Consider the following 17,709-nt stretch of genomic DNA (forward strand, 5'->3'; position numbering starts at 1 on the left):
TACGAAATTACTCCCTTATACCTGTAATGTGAGGTATCATGACATTATAATCTCTGACCACAGTCCACTCACCTTCTCCCTGAGATTGGGTGACATCGTATCAAACGAGAGGGTCTGGAGGTTGAATCCTCAGCTCCTCACAGAACCAACATTCTGTGAACATCTTAAATACCAAATTATATTTTTCTTTGATACCAATGACAACACAGAGACTTCCCCAGCATTATTGTGGGAAACACTGAAGGCTTATCTGAGAGGCTGTATAATTTCCCTTCAGGCTGCCAGGAGTAGGCAAAACAGACAAACATTTGTAGAATTGGAGGGACAAATTCACTTAGTGGATAGGGAAAATCCATCTATGGAGAAACATTTTTCAAAATTACCTCTTTAAAATTGGAATATAATCAAATTATCTCAGCTAAAATGGATAAATCTTTTCTCTATGCCAATCAAAAATATTTTGAGTTTGGTGACAAACCACACAAATTACTCGCCAGACAACTTCGAAATACTGAGTGGCCGAATGATTCACAAAGTTAAATCTGCACCTGGGGAATTACTCTCTTCCCCTAAAGACATCTATGACAGATTCCGTCAGTTTTACGAGACTCTATATACACATCTAAAGCAGATTCTAACCCCTTAATTATGCAACACTTTTTGGAGGACTAATCTCCCTGCCCTGAACCAGGAAGATTCCAACTTCCTGAATAGGGAAATATCTCTTGGAGAAATACGAGAAACAATTAAATCTCTAAAGAGTGGCAAGACCTCGGGCCCAGATGGATACCCTGGTGAATTCTATAAAACATTCGGCAACATGCACTCTCCCTATCTACACAAAATGTTGGTTTAGGCCAATGAGGATGGGGCTCTCCCACCTACTTTGGATGAGGCGTTCATTACAGTTATACATAAGAAGGGTAATATAGACCAATATCTCTCCTTAATACAGACCAAAATATTTTAGCTAAAACTCTGGCTAACAGGCTTAGCACTTTATTGGGCAAATTGGTCCATTCGGACCAGACCGGCTTTATCCCTAACAGAAAATCATTCTTCAATCTCAGGCGCCTCTTCAACATTATGTATGCTCAGAGGTTACCCAACGTGGACCTTGCCGTTATATCTCTTGATGCCGAAAAGGCCTTTGACCAAGTTGAGTGGTCCCATCTATTCAAGGTCCAACAGAAATGTAATATTGGAGATGTGTCCATAAATTGGATCCAGCTTTTATATAGGAACCCCTGTGCAAGAATACTCATTAACCAATCATTGTCGCCCCGATTTAACCTTTATAGAGGGACAATGCAGGGTTGTGCGCTGTCGCCTCTGCTCTTTGTTCTAATTATTGAACCTCTCGCTCAGGCGATCAGATCTCACGCAGCAGTACATGGCTATAATACTAAATAAACTCTAAATAAGATTTCTCCATACGCAGATTACATTCTCCTCTATGTAACAGAACCCCGATCTAGTATTCCAGCTATTCTTGATTTGATTCATTTGTTTGGTACCTTCTCAGGATACAGAATAAATTGGAACAAGAGCGAATTAATGCCCATACGGTTGCAAAACACTTCTTGGCTAGAACTTCTTCCATTTAAGTTCTCTTCAGAAAAATATACCTTCCTAGGAATTGTAGTTACCAAACGATACTCCTCACTATTTAAAGAGAATTTCCCCTCTCTGATGCAAAATCTTAAGGCAAACATACAATTTCAGAGAACTCTCCCAATTTCTCTGCTCAGAAGAATTAATTCCATTAAAATGGTCTTCCGCCCACACCTGCTCTACATATTCCAGAACATCCCAGTATTCATACCTAAATCCTTTCATAAACAACTGGACTCAATTATCATTCCATTCATCTGGGATTATAAAACACACAGGATAGGTAAAAAAACACCTCTGTAAATCCAAGATGGAAGGAGGATTGTCTCTCCCAAATGTTATATTTTACTATTGGGTCACTAACCTCCATGCTGTTACGTTTTGTCTGGATGATGCACTTCCGTCCTCCAGTTGGCTTAGTATGGAGCGTGAGGATTGCCACCCCTTCTCTATTTGTTCTGTGATTTTGTCACCTGTCAATTTGGAGATGTCACTTTATAAACTCCCCTTTTCAGGACTCTGTCTTTCAAAGATAATTCATAAAAATCCAAATAACTTCACAGATCTTCATTGTAAAGGGTTTCCCACTGTTTCCCATGCTTGTTCAATGAACCATAAACAATTAATGAACAGGCACTTGTGGAACGGTCGTTAAGACACTAACAGCTTACAGACAGTAGGTAATTAAGGTCACAGTTATGAAAACTTATGACACTAAAAAGAGGCCTTTCTACTGACTCTGAAAATCACCAAAAGAAAGATGCCCAGGGTCCCTGCTCATCTGCGTGAAAGTCCATTAGGCATGCTGCAAGGAGGCATGAGGACTGCAGATGTGGCCAGGGCAATACATTGCAATATCTGTACCGTGAGACGCCTAAGACTACAGGGAGACATGATGGACAGCAGATCGTCCTCGCAGTGGCAGACCATGTGTAACAACACCTGCACAGGATCGGTACATCCGAACATCACACATGTGGGACAGTTACAGGATGGCAACAACAACTGCCCGAGTTACACCAGGAACACACAATCCCTTGTCGTAGCTGAATCAGAATTAGTTAGGTAACATAGATAAATAAGATGTTTTATTTACTTTATACTTGTCATTAGAATGTCTTCTTTTGGACTATACTGTTGGCAGTTGCATTTTCCTCTCTCTTCTCTAGGGAAAAGCCACTTGGGGCCCAGAGAGGGGAGAGGTCAGACTTGTCTTTTACATGTCTGGTAATAGGCAGAATATCAGAAAGGGAGAAGTCAGGTTTGAACATTGTCTTCATAATGAATATATCTGTGAAACCATGTGAAGGGCTCCACTATGTCTGTACTCCAGTCACTCCCTCCTTTTCCCATTGGGGGGAGGAGTATGGCAGTGTCTGGAACCATTGTATGTCCCCTCTGATGTTGAAACTTATCTTTCATAGTATATGACCTAGAGGCTCACTCCCCTCAGGGAGCTTGTCCAGGGGTGGGTTGTATTTGAGTTGGGAGTATATAGAATTTACAATTGATATATGCCATTGGATGAGGTAATGTTTTGGTAATATGAAGTACCAAGAACGAGAAGTAGAACCTCGTCTAAGAGACCAAACTGAACGATAATTTATAGCTAATGCTATCTGGCTATGGGATACTCCTCTTTCAAGTAAAAGGCCCTTTGTGAAGTTCCAAAGATCTGTGGTTCGTCATTGTGAGTTGAGAGGGGTGTATCGTGGCTATAAAAGATTAAGTATTATTTTGTAAGCACTCTCAGAATTCATTTATAGACACTGAATTGATCTGAGAGTCACAGGGCTATGGTGAAGCTCATATAATTAAAGATGAAGTTTAAATAATTCTGACTGGTGTGTGGTTTGCTCTCTCATCATTCGGTAATACAGGAAAATGCCACGACACCCTCCATCAGTGCTCAGACTGTCCGCAATAGGCTGAGAGAGGCTGGATTGAGGGCTTGTAGGCCTGTTGTCGTAAGGCAGGTCCTCACCAGACATCACCGGCAACAACGTCACCTATGGGCACAAACCCACCATTGCTGGACCAGACAGGACTGGCAAAAAGTGCTCTTCACTGAGGAGTCACGGTTTTGTCTCACCAGGGGTGATGGTCGGATTCGCATTTATCATCGAAGGAATGAGCGTTACACCGAGGCTTGTACTCTGGAGCGGGATCGATTTGGAGGTGGAGGGTCCGTCGTGGTCTGGGGCGGTCCATGAGGAGGAGATGCACTGCAGTATTTAATGTAGCTATTGGCCACACCAGATACTGACTGTTACTTTTGATTTTGACCAACCCCCCTTTGTTCAGTTTATGTCTCAGTTGTTGAATCTTGTTATGTTTACACACATATTTACACATGTTAAGTTTGCTTAAAATAAACGCAGTTGGCAGTGAGGATGTTTCTTTTTTTGCTGAATTTAGTAACACTCCTATTACACACAGCACAGCCCGAATCTGGAAGCAAATTAAAGTCCATTTTGACCAATTTCATTCATGCTCCCTGTTGCCAAGAATCCCTCCTTTTTCACCTCTAACCTTGATAACACATTTGAGTGATGGGGAGAGCTAGGGATAAATGCCATAGGGGATCTATAAATAGAAGGGACCTTTGCCTCCTTTGAGTTGCTGAGTGAAATGTATAATCTTCCCAGACGTAACTTTTTCAGATACCTACAGATTAGAGACTATGTTAGAAAACATCTTCCGACATTTGTGAATGCTAAATGTTTGACAGATGCATAAAAATATGCCCCACCCCACCACCAGACAAAGCGATATCTCGTCGATATGACTCTTTTCAATCTGTTAGCACACCTTCTACAGATGCCATTAAGGCAAAATGGGATGAAGCACTACGGACTGACATTTCGGTGGCAGACTAGGAAGAGAGCTTGGAGTATATCCACACCTGCTCCATTAACTCGACATCGTCTCATATAATTCACTGTATTCCACAGATTACACTATTAACTACAGTAGGTTGTATTACAAAGAACTCCCCCGAATCCCGTTTCCCTGTAACATGGTGGAGATGTTAGTGCTAAACCGATTCCTTGGGACATGCCTACCCTAAACACCTACCCTAAACTTTGTAAATTTCAGAGTTGGTACGTCCCAAGAATCGCGGATAGCATGGACCATGATGGACACTATTTTACTTTAAGTTTTGTCCACCAACTTCAAATAGCCGTAAAAAACAATATTTGTTATTGAAAGTATATTTCAATGCAATTTAATGGTACACCGATTCCCTACACTATTCAGTTATTGTTTTCTCACAAACTGAAATTGAACAAAGAGTGTTGAGTTTTAGCAGCCAGGAAATGACAGAGTGATTTCTACATAGGCCGCTTTCCCCAGTCTGCCATTGTTCGTCGTGCTCCAGGAGGCGATGAACATGTCTCTTAGGGTCGCAGGATGGAAGAGATGGGGATGCAGTTTTCCCATCTTAACAACAGAAGCCGGTCTGGCTTTTGTTGCCAAATAGGAAAAAGTCTGCATTTTAGAATGTGATTTTGTTTTGGGCCAACATTTTTTAAAAAGTGAAAATATTGTGAAACACCATCATTCCACTATTACTGCAGGTATATGAGACATTTTATGAAATTACAATGCAAAAATTGTACATGTAGATCCTTTAAGACTCAAGTTAGCAACTTGAGCTAAAACCTAGCAAAAAAAACATAGCTTAGCAACAGGACACCAAGATCTGTGTAGAAAAAAGTTCCAAAATTTGCATAACGTTTGATTGGAGGATAACTATGAGGGTTATTGAATCAGGATCAAATCCTCTGATGTCCTCGAGCTCATGAATGATATAATGTTCATATTTGAAGATTGAAGAAATGACAGAAGTGTCAAGCAATGGAATGTTAGCTAAAAAGACTGGTACCCAGGTTAGCACACTGCCACCTAGATGTTTGAACAGATATAAACCAAAGGTTTGCGATATACTGCCAACTGCAGTTCTGGAATGTCTCATTTACGAGTATAATCCTGATGGAATTATGTGATCCTTCCTTAACCCATACCTTTTTACATTTGAGTCATTGAGCAGATGCTCTTATCCAGAGAGAGTTACAAGAGCAATTAGTGTAAAGTGCCTTGCTCAAAGTCACAGACACATTTTTCACCTACTCGGTTTGGGGAGTTGAACCAGCGACCTTTCGGTTACTGGCCCAATGCTCTTAACAGCTAGGCTACCTGCCACCCATAGGAAGTCCTCAATGACACTGCCCATGCTGAAATGGGCTTTTGGGCACTACAGTCTTCTATCTACAGTTGAAGTCGGAAGTTTACATACACCTTAGCCAAATATATTTAAACTCAGTTGTCACAATTCCTGACATTTAATCCTTGTAAAGAAATCTCTGTCTTAGGTCAGTTAGGATCACCACTTTATTTTAAAGAAGGTGAAATGTCAGAATAATAGTAGAAAGAATGATTTATTTCAGCTTTTATTTCTTTCATCCGAAGTTCAGAAGTTTACATACACTCAATTAGAATTTGTTAGCATTGTCTTTAAATTGTTTAACTTGGGTAAAACGTTTTGGGTAGCCCTCCACAAGCTTCCCACAATAAATTGGGTACATTTTTGAAAATTCCTCATGACAGAGCTGGTGCAACTGAGTCAGGTTTGTAGGCCTCCTTGCTCACACAGGCTTTTTCAGTTCTGCCCTCACATTTTCTATAGGATTGAGGTCAGGGCTTTGTGATGGCCACTCCAATACCTTGACTTTGTTGTCCTTAAGCCCTTTTTCCAAAGCACCCCCACAACATGATGTTGTCACCCCCGTGCTTCACAGTTGGGATGGTGGTCTTCGGCTTGCAAGCCTTCCCCTTTTTCCTCCAAACATGGTCATTATGGCCAAGCAGTTCTAGTTTTGTTTCATCAGACCAGAGGACATTTCTCCAAAAAGTATGATCTTTGTCCCCATGTGCAGTTGCAAACGGTAGTCTGGCTTTTTTAAATGGCGGTTTTGGAGCAGTGGCTTCTTCCTTGGTGAGCGGCCTTTCAGGTTATGTCGATATAGGACTCATTTTCCTGTGGATATAGATACTTTTGTACCTGTTTCCTCCAGCATCTTCACACGGTCCTTTTCTGTTGTTCTGGGATTGATTTGCACTTTTCGCACCAAAGTACGTTCATCTCAAGGAGACAGAACACGTCTCCTTCCTGAGAAGTATGATGGCTGTGTGGTCCCATGGTGTTTATACTTCGTACTATTGTTTGTACAGATGAACGTGGTACCTTCAGGCGTTTGGAAATTGCTCCCAAGTATGAACCAGACTTGTGGAGGTCTACAATTATTTTTCTGAGGTCTTGGCTGATTTCGTTTGATTTACCCACAATGTCAAGCAAAGAGGCAGTGAGTTTGAAGGTAGGACTTGAAATAGATCCACAGGTACACCTCCAATTGGCTCAAATGATGTCAATTAGCCTATCAGAAGCTTCTAAAGCCATGACATAATTTTCATGAATTTTCCAAGCTGTTTAAAGGCACAGTCAAATTAGTGTATGTGAACTTCTGACTTCAACTGTATCTCTATGGTATAACTCATTCTAGTGCCAGGGGACGTTTCCTGCTCTTAGTCTTGAGTCATATTCACTAGGAACGAATCAGAAGCAAACAGGCCAAAACAAGGAGGCATTACCTGAATTTGTGGAATCATGGTAGGAAGTTCAATCAATACATTTTAACACAGGAAATTCCCAATCTAGCTGTTGCACAAAATCACAGAGAATTACATGAATTAAAGTGCAAAATAAACACATTTGTTAAGCTGCATTTAAACAAATAATGTATTTCTTGTAAACATTAAGAAAACAATCAAGGGCTGCATTGTAATAATAATTTGGTGGGTGCTTATACTTGTCCTATTTCACATTGGACATGTATTTTTTGCATATCCCAACTCCCCCCGAGACAACCCTGGAGAGTAGGGTGATGGCAAAGGAGCAATTAGGGTTAAGAGGCTTGCTCAAAGGCACAGCAAAAGATTTATTGGCTCGGGGAATCAAACTAGCAACCTTTCAGTAACTGGCCTAATTCTAACTTCTAGGCTACCTGCCACATTGTTACAATGCCTTTGCATTGATCTGGACAATATTAAACGGTTATTTTTTTAGCCGGCATCTAGAAACTCTGCGCACGCGCGTGTGTGTGTGTGTGTGTGTGTGTGTGTTAGAGCTGCGCTGTGGTAGCGAGATGTAGCATCTCATGTAGGGAGGTAACCAGGTTCTGGAACAGTGTCTCTGCATCTGTCTCTGGACTGGACTTCCACGCTGAACAGGAAGCCACGATCCTGAAACAGGACAGACACCAGAAGCTTCTATCAGGCCATCCTAGAGAAGACAGATATACTAAAGAACATCTACAAATTCTACTAACTACATGAGAGACCAAATAGCTGAAGTAACTGTTCAAAATCAAATCAAAGATTACTGGTCGCGTACACAGTTTAGCAGACGTTATAGCGGGTGCAGTGATATGCTCATGTTACTAGCTCCTAACAATGCAATAAAATGTCAAACAAGCCTACAATAATCAGATAAAAATGTATTCATTTAATGAATGGTCATTGTCCATAGTCCAGGTCTTGTGTGTGGGTGTGTTAGCCCACCTGTCCTCATTGATGCGGTAGAAGAACCCGTAGCCATGGTGCACCATGGGAGCAACCGCTCCCAGGACTGTGGTGTAGCCAGCCAGACTGGTGGACAGGGTAAAGTTACCGCCGCCTCCACTGGAGAGAGAACACACACAAATTACAAAACACAAATTACAAAACACCACACACACACACACACACACACACACACACACACACACACACACACACACACACACACACACACACACACACACACCTCTTGGAATACAGTGGATCAGTGAAAAGGTCTGGCATAGGAAGTCCCTCCTCCTTGGCGATCAGGTAAAGGCCCAGGAGATGTCTGTCAAAACCTTTTCCGTTCTGTGCCTCAGCCATCAGTTTGTTATGCTTGTTGAAGGCCAGCAGCAGGGCTTTCCTCTTAGCCTCAGCCTGGGAGACATACAGAAAGTCAGAGTGTAAGTATCCTGGTCGCCAGATTTACATGTATGGCATGACAATATATGAAGAACTAATCGTTTACTGGATACACACACTCTCACACTTACGCTGGCTGCAGGGAGGAGCATGGTATGGCACCAGTTCTGTGCCTCCAGGGTACAGGGCCTCATGGTCTCAGTCCTGCCATGGTAGAACCTTCTGGTCATCGCTGTCTCATAGCAACTACCTAACCTGGGAGGGGGGATTATCATCAATCATCAGTTATGGAGAGAATATTGGGGAGGAAGGATGGATGAAGTTGATGGATATATGAATGTTGGGTGGATGGATGGATTAATTGGATGGATAGTGGATGCAGGGCCGGCTCCAAGCATAAGAGAATATAAGGCGTTAGTTAGGGCCCCAGGCCGCCCTCAACCTCACCCCAAATTAGAATAGTAGAATACACCAGTTACAAGGTCGAAATGAGGTTCTACACCAGCAATTTCTCTCTTGTTATGCTCTGGCAGTCAATCAATTCACCATGTCTTCTAACATTTCTTAAATTGGTAAGTTAGTCTAGCCAGCTATCTAAACTTGTAATCATGGCTGAACCCCGACCAGGGTGTCTAAGGGCCCTGACCTCCAGGGGGCCCCTATTGATTTTGTTAGTCACTCACTCTATCATCATTAACATGGCATAAGTCATGGCAAAATGTGTAGAATTACAAGAAATTAGCATTAAAACTGAAAATAATGTCTCTCCACCCTATGGCCTAGCTTAGGACCCAACGAAATCTCGCTTAGGGCCCCCAAAAGGCTAGAACCGGCCCTGACTGGATGGATGGTATTACCTCCCATGCTGTCTGTAATAAGCCAGTTGAAGGGCCAGTTGTATGAAGGTGTCTGGGTGGAGCTTCCTCTGTTTGATGGCTGCTTTCCCAAACGAGGTGAACGCATAACACACCACCTGCAAGTCCTGAGTCTGGAGACACACACACAGGTGTCTGTCAAACCAGATATCACACAGATTAGAGTTGTGTGTGTGTGGTGGGGAGAGTAAGGGCCTGTGAGGGTGTGTTTGTGATGAACACAACACCTGCGATGGTCCAATCTGACGACCAGGGAGATGCACAGAGTCATGAGTGTGTGTGTGTGTGTGTGTGTGTGTGTGTGTGTGTGTGTGTGTGTGTGTGTGTGTGTGTGTGTGTGTGTGTGTGTGTGTGTGTGTGTGTGTGTGTGTGTGTGTGTGTGTGTGTGTGTGTGTGTGTGTGTGTGTGTGTGTGTGTGTGTGTGTGTGTGTGTGTGTGTGTGTGTGTGTGTGTGTGTGCTCACAGTCTCAAAGTACTGTTGCTTGGCATGTGCAACGTCACTCCTGACCCTGTCATCCACAGTGAAGACCAACTCTTCAGGAAGAGGCATAGGCCGCACCGTCTCAGAGCCCTACATAGACACACACATCAACAAATATACTGTTTGCTTACAGTGGAAGTAAGATACTTGGAATTAAGGACAAACAATATATACAGTCACCTAAAATAAGTTCAATAGAAATGGTATTTACCTTCCACTTGCCGTCTGTAGCTTTGAGTTGCTGATCCACATAGTAACAGTGAGTTACCAGCACCATGCCTTCAAATGGGGCATGCTGCAACACACACCAGCAATTACCATATATAGGAGCACACTCACAACAAAACATCATTACACTACTGCTAACAGAGGAGCAATCATCTCTCTCTCTACAAAACAGTAACTCACGTCACAGATGGATCCGAAGGTTCCGTCGGCGAAGGAGAGGGAGTTGTAGGACTTGTCTCCCCAGCGGATGGTGGGGTCTCCTGTCAGCACCTCCAGGGACACCTGGGGGCAAAGGTCAATGATCAGATTATACCACACTTAGAATGGTATGGTTGTCTGTGGTGTATAAGTGTGTTGTAGGGGCCAACCAGGATGCAAGACGATGACTCAGAGGTCATATCCAGACATACAGTGGAGCAAAAAAGTATGTAGTCAGCCACCAATTGTGCAAGTTCTCCCACTTAAAAAGATGAGAGAGGCCTGTAATTTTCATCATAGGTACACTTCGACTATGACAGACAAAATGAGGGGGAAAAATCCAGAAAATCACATTGTAGGATTTTTAATGAATTTGCAAATTATGGTGGAAAATAAGTATTTGGTCAATAACAAAAGTTTATCTCAATACTTTGTTATATACCCTTTGTTGGCAATGACAGGTCAAACGTTTTCTGTAAGTCTTCACAAGGTTTTCACACACTCTTGCTGGTATTTTGGCCTATTCCTCCATGCGGATCTCCTCTAGAGCAGTAATGTTTTGGGGCTGTTGCTGGGCAACACGGACTTTCAACTCCCTCCAAAGATTTTCTATGGGGTTGAGATCTGGAGACTGGCTAGGCCACTCCAGGACCTTGAAATGCTTCTTACGAAGCCACTCCTTCGTTGCCCGGGCGGTGTGTTTGGGATCATTGTCATGCTGAAAGACCCAGCCACGTTTCATCTTCAATGCCCTTGCTGATGGAAGGAGGTTTTCACTCAAAATCTCACGATGCATGGCCCCATTCATTCTTTCCTTTACACGGATCAGTCGTCCTGGTCCCTGTGCAGAAAAACAGCCCCAAAGCATGATGTTTCCACCCCCATGCTTCACAGTAGGTATGGTGTTCTTTGGATGCAACTCAGCATTCTTTGTCCTCCAAACACGCCGTGTTGAGTTTTTACCAAAAAGTTATATTTTGGTTTCATCTGACCATATGACATTCTCCCAATCTTCTTCTGGATCATCCAAATGCTCTCCAGCAAACTTCAGACAAGCCTGGACATGTACTGGCTTAAGCGGGGGGACATGTCTGGCACTGCAGGATTTGAGTCCCTGGCGGCGTAGTGTGTTACTGATGATAGGCTTTGTTACTTTCGTCCCAGCTCTCTGCAGGTCATTCACTAGGTCCCCCCGTGTGGTTCTGGGATTTTTGCTCACCGTTCTTGTGACCATTTTGACCCCACGGGGTGAGATCTTGCATGGAGCCCCAGATCGAGGGAGATTATCAGTGGTCTTGTATGTCTTCCATTGTCTAATAATTGCTCCCACAGTTGATTTCTTCAAACCAAGCTGCTTACCTATTGCAGATTCAGTCTTCCCAGCCTGGTGCAGGTCTACAATTTTGTTTCAGGTGTCCTTTGACAGCTCTTTGGTCTTGGCCATAGTGGAGTTTGGAGTGTGACTGTTTGAGGTTGTGGACAGGTGTCTTTTATACTGATAACAAGTTCAAACAGGTGCCATTAATACAGGTAACGAGTGGAGGACAGGCCTCTCATCTTTTTAAGTGGGAGAACTTGCACAATTGGTGGCTGACTAAATACTTTTTTGCCCCACTGTATCTTTGCATACAATCAAAACATGTGTAACCTGCTTAAATGCTTACACACCACTTAAAAAGATCTCCCTATCTGTACTGGACAACATCCCAAAGTGGCAGAAGTCTCACTGCTATCATTGTTTGACAAAGTTAGCTTTTTAGCCTCTGGTGCTAATTATTACCCTTTGCATTTTACTTTGACCGCATCCTGGACTCAAGTCTGCTCTTTACCTTTACAAACTCAACTTGCTATTGCAAATATCTGTCTATAGGTTGTGAGAGGGTGTGTGTGTGTTTGTTTACGTACTGTTGTGTAGTTCTCTGCAGTAGCGTAGGGTTTAGCATCGTCCAGTGAAACCACAAACAGACTGCTCTGGATGGTCTCTAAGATGGTCTTATTGGCTGGATCTATACCTATTAGATACTCCCTGGCCTACAGACACACAGACCCTTAAATTGAATTACAATTGAATAGAAAGAGAGAGAGACAGAGAAAGATGAGAGAGACAGAGAAAGTTGAAAGAGAGAGACACGAGAGAGAGACACGTTTAGTGCATGGTGATGTCCGTTCTGCACAGCCAACATCACACACACACCTTAGCCCAGCGTGTCCTCTCCTCTGAGGTGAGAGCGGCGATTCCGTCACCTGCAGGCTCCCCCTCACAACACTGCTTTACATGGGTCAGCTGCCTACACACACACACACACACACACACACACACACACACACACACACACACACACACACACACACACACACACACACACACACACACACACACAGACATATAAATACATGCAAATATATGCAGATGCACACAAATATACCTAAATATCCACCGGCCAGAATACCTGAGCAGCTCTGGAGGGGTAAGAATGTGTCCGTCACACACTGCATCAAACGAGAAGAAACGCCCCTTACACATCACCACCACGTGGGAGGGGCATGGACCCTCGCTCTCTACAACACACAGAAAAAAGATCAATACATACAGCACCAGTCAAAAGTTTGGACACACCTACTCATTCCAGGGTTTTACTTCTTTATTTTTTTACAATTTTCTACATTGTAGGATAATAGTGAAGACATCAAAACTATGAAATGACACATGTAGTAACCAAAAAAGTGTTAAACAAATCAAACTATATTTTATATTTAAGATTCTTCAAAGTAGCCACTCTTTGCCTTGATGACAGCGTTGCACACTCTTAGTATTCTCTCAACCAGCTTCACCTGGAATGCTTTTCCAACAGTTAACTTCTTATGGCTGCCATCCCGTTAACGGGATCATTTTCATCAACCACCGCTGAATTGCATAGCGTCACAGAGATCATCTGTTCACCAACTCTGCATCTCACAAAGACACAGATATTGGAACCCAAAATCTCAAATCTGGACTCATCAGATCAAAGGACAGATTTTCACCGGTTTTATGTCCATTGCTCGTGTTTCTTGGCCCAAGCAAGTCTCTTCTTATTGGTGTCATTTAGCAGTGGTTTCTTTGCAGCAAATCAACCATGAAGACCTGATTCAGACAGTCTCCTCTGAACAGTTGATGTTGAGATGTGTCTGTTACTTGAACTCTGTGAAGCACTTATTCGGGCTGCATTTTCTGAGGCTGGTAACTCTAATGAACTTATCCTCTGCAACAGAGGTAACTCTGGGTCTTCATTTCCTGTGGCGGTCCTCATGAGCCAGTTTCATCATAGCGCTTGATGGTTTTTGTGACTGCACTTGAAGAAACATTCAACGTTCTTGAAATGTTCCAGATTGACTGACCTTCATGTCTTAAAGTAATCAATACACACATCCAAACACACATAGAAAACACACACACATAAATAACAGTACTACACACAAAAACAAACATCATATTGCATGGCGATGTCGTGGGGGGGGTCACCGACCTGTCTTAAAGTAGTTGATGATGGTATCCTTGGTGACTCCAGGAACTTTACATGTACAGAACAGCATTCTGAACTGGTCCATATCCAACACCACATTACCAGCTTTATGAGGGTCCTGCCTCTCCCTGTCGGGGACCGCACAGTCAGAGAGTGTGTACTGAACGTGTGTGTTTAGGGACACTGTCCAACTAAATGCTTAGTTGCAGGATCCTTCTCGACAACGGAACAACAATAAGAAATCAAATATAATAATAGAAACATAAAGTAACTGGCTCAGTAGAATAGAATAAACATTTTAAACAACTATAATACAGGAAGACTATAGTTAAATAAAAACACGTGTTTTGGGGAAGGGGGGGATTGGAGGGCAAGTGTTTAAATTGTGCATTATGTCGCAATCGGAAGAGTCTGGTAGCAGTAGTTGTGATGTGTGTGTAACCTTAATACATATACACGGAGTGTACAAAACATTAGGAACACCTTCCTAATATTGTGTTACATGCCCTTTTGAACCTCAGAACAGCCTCAATTCGTTGAAGCATGGACTCTACAAGGTGTCAAAAGCATTCCACAGGGATGCTGGCCAATGTTGACTCTCTGTTCAAAAGGCACTTAAATATTTTATATAACCTGTCATTCAACTTCTGAATGAAACACATACAAACACAATCCATGTCTCAATTATCTCAAGGTTTAAAATCCTTCTTTAACCTGTCTCCTCCCCTTCATATAAACTAATTGAAGTGGATTTAACAGGTGACATCAATAAGTGATTATAGCTTTCACCTGGATTCACCTGGTCAGTCTATGTCATGAAAGAACCATGTTTTGTACACTCAATGTGAGTATCTTACGTGCGAAGCAGGTCCCAGTACTGTAGAGTGTGCCACATGCTTATGCTGGTCCTCTGTAGCTGTACTCCCTCTGTAGGGGGCCAGCAGTGCTCTAGGTAGGGTGCAGGACCTCCGTAGTTCACATTCAACTGGGAGGGGTAACGCAATTCCAGATAGGCTGCATTCAACCACCACTCCTCCAACTAGGGGAAACACACACAATATAACATGAAACACTGAAGGGAGACACCATAATGACTGCAGTATTTAAAACACTCAAAGATTCCCTTTTGTAGTTGCTCAGGGTCGAGTATGGTGTGTGATCAGGTTCTAGCTGTGCAGTGTGTTGAGTGTGTGTACCCAGTTCCTGCGGTGGTAGCAGCAGCAGGCTCGTAAGCATTGATTCAAACAGCACTTTCCTGCGTTTGCCAGCAGCTCTTCGCTGTGCTTCAAGCATTGCACTGTTTATGACCTCAAGCCTATCAACTCTCGAGATTAGGATGGCAATACTAAAGTACCTATTAGAACATCCAATAGTCAAAGGTATATGAAATACAAATGGTATAGAGAGAAATGTCCTACAAAAACTACAACCTAATTAATTTTGGGGGCGACAGGGTAGCCTCGTGGTTAGAGCGTTGGACTAGTAACCGGAAGGTTGCATGTTCAAATCCCTGAGCTGATAAGGTACAAATCTGTCGTTCTGCCCCTGAACAGGCAGTTAACCCACTGTTCCTAGGCCGTCATTGAAAATAAGAATTTCTTCTTAACTGACTTGCCTAGTAAAATTAAAATAAAATAAAAACTGGGAATATTAAAGACTCATGTAAAAAGCAACCACCAGCTTTCATATGTTCTCATGTTCTGAGCAAGGAACTTAAACATTTTTTACATGGCACATATTGCACTTTTTCTTTCTTCTCCAACACTTTGTTTTTGCATTATTTAAACTAAATTAAACATGTTTCATTATTTATTTGAGAGTAAATAGATTTTATTGATGTATTATATTAAGTTAAAGTAAAAGTGTTCATTCAGTATTGTTGTAATTGTCATTATTACAAAAATCGTCAGATTAATCGGTATCGGCTTTCTTTGGTCCTCCAATAATCAGTATCGGTATTGAAAAATCATAATCGGTCGACCTCTAGTTGAGTGTGTGTACCCAGTTCCTGCGTGTCCTGGCTCTCTGCAGTAGTTTTTGGTGCAGGTCTTTGCCGATGCCCTCTCCAAACCTCTTCACTACGGCTGCAGTCACCTGGTACTCCTCCTCTGTAGCAAACGGCCGCACTGGAAAATACACACAGACATTTCAGTAACTAGACACATTTTCATTCAGGGTCCATGCTAATGGCGCTTCTCTGTCTCACATGCAGCTGGCATCTCACCTGCATCCAGGTACTTGGCGAGGCTCCCCTCTAGAGACGGTACAGGGAGAGGAGGCAGGCTATGCTGGTACTGGAACGTCCGCTCAGTGGGGAACTCTGACACCTGGTTGGTCATGTTACCTACAGCACCAAAACACCTGGTTAGCCATGTTGTCACCTACAATACCAAAACACCTGGTTGCCATGTCAACTACAATACCAAAACACCTGGTTAGCCATGTCATCACCTGCAATACCAAAACACCTGGTTAGCCATTTTGTCCCCTACAATTCCAAAACACCTGGTTAGCCATTTTGTCCCCTACAATTCCAAAACACCTGGTTAGCCATGTTGTCACCTACAATACCAAAACACCTGGTTAACCATTTTGTCCCCTACAATACCAAAACACCTGGTTAGCCATGTTGTCACCTACAATACCAAAACACCTGGTTAGCCATTTTGTCCCCTACAATTCCAAAACACCTGGTTAGCCATTTTGTCCCCTACAATTCCAAAACACCTGGTTAGCCATGTTGTCACCTACAATACCAAAACACCTGGTTAACCATTTTGTCCCCTACAATACAAAAACACCTGGTTGGTCATGTTACCTACAGCACCAAAACACCTGGTTAGCCATGTTGTCACCTACAATACCAAAACACCTGGTTAGCCATTTTGTCCCCTACAATTCCAAAACACCTGGTTAGCCATTTTGTCCCCTACAATACCAAAACACCTGGTTAGCCATGTTGTCATTTTGTCCCCTACAATACCAAAACACCTGGTTAGCCATTTTGTCCCCTACAATACCAATTTTGTCCCCTACAATACCAAAACACCTGGTTAGCCATGTTGTCCCCTACAATACCAAAACACCTGGTTAGCCATTTTGTCCCCTACAATACCAAAACACCTGGTTAGCCATTTTGTCCCCTACAATACCAAAACACCTGGTTAGCCATTGACGTACTGTCCCCTACAATACCAAAACACCTGGTTAGCCATTGACGTACTGTCCCCTACAATACCAAAACACCTGGTTAGCCATTGTTGTCCCCTACAATACCAAAACACCTGGTTAGCCATTTTGTCCCCTACAATACCAAAACACCTGGTTAGCCATTTTGACCGTTAGCCATTTTGTCCCCTACAATACCAAAACACCTGGTTACCAAAACACCTGGTTAGCCATTTTGTCCCCTACAATACCAAAACACCTGGTTAGCCATTTTGTCCCCTACAAAACACCTGGTTAGCCATTTTGTCCCCTACAACAAAACACCTGGTTAGCCAAACCATTTTGTCCCCTACAATACCAAAACACCTGGTTAGCCCCCTACAATACCAAAACACCTGGTTAGCCATGTTGTCCCCTACATACCAAAACACCTGGTTAGCCATTTTGTCACCTACAATACCAAAACACCTGGTCCCCTACAATACCAAAACACCTGGTTAATACCAAAACACCTGGTTAGCCATTTTGACAATACCAAAACACCTGGTTAGCCATGTCCCCTACAATACCAAAACACCTGGTTAGCCATTGATGTTTGTCCCTACAATTGTCCCCAAAC

At 42.8% G+C, this 17,709-nt stretch overlaps 1 protein-coding gene across 12 annotated transcripts in view; it reads right to left on the minus strand.

Annotated features, from left to right (window-relative positions):
- Positions 1-17,709, minus strand: part of LOC118367937 (acyl-CoA-binding domain-containing protein 7-like) — an 81,884-nt gene that overhangs the window by 31,409 nt on the left and 32,766 nt on the right. Inside the window, exons 2-16 of one of the 12 annotated variants that reach the window (XM_052495550.1) lie at positions 16,147-16,266; positions 15,924-16,048; positions 14,780-14,961; positions 13,926-14,050; positions 12,870-12,978; positions 12,614-12,707; positions 12,325-12,450; positions 10,402-10,503; positions 10,205-10,288; positions 9,976-10,083; positions 9,495-9,625; positions 8,769-8,892; positions 8,480-8,652; positions 8,236-8,355; positions 5,992-7,917 (exon numbers count right to left, since the gene is read on the minus strand). The exons of 1 other annotated variant lie outside the window; for it this stretch is intronic. In XM_052495550.1, the coding sequence (XP_052351510.1) occupies positions 7,797-7,917; positions 8,236-8,355; positions 8,480-8,652; positions 8,769-8,892; positions 9,495-9,625; positions 9,976-10,083; positions 10,205-10,288; positions 10,402-10,503; positions 12,325-12,450; positions 12,614-12,707; positions 12,870-12,978; positions 13,926-14,050; positions 14,780-14,961; positions 15,924-16,048; positions 16,147-16,261 (1,839 nt within the window). In that variant the 5' untranslated portion in view covers positions 16,262-16,266 and the 3' untranslated portion in view covers positions 5,992-7,796. Of the gene's footprint in view, positions 1-5,991; positions 7,918-8,235; positions 8,356-8,479; positions 8,653-8,768; positions 8,893-9,494; positions 9,626-9,975; positions 10,084-10,204; positions 10,289-10,401; positions 10,504-12,324; positions 12,451-12,613; positions 12,708-12,869; positions 12,979-13,925; positions 14,051-14,779; positions 14,962-15,923; positions 16,049-16,146; positions 16,267-17,709 lie in introns of those variants that run through there. 10 more of the 12 variants (XM_052495562.1, XM_052495560.1, XM_052495559.1 and 7 more) reach the window with 10 other exon arrangements.

Source organism: Oncorhynchus keta, chromosome 34 (genome assembly GCF_023373465.1).
Source record: "Oncorhynchus keta strain PuntledgeMale-10-30-2019 chromosome 34, Oket_V2, whole genome shotgun sequence".
Classification (NCBI taxonomy): Eukaryota; Metazoa; Chordata; class Actinopteri; order Salmoniformes; family Salmonidae; genus Oncorhynchus; species Oncorhynchus keta.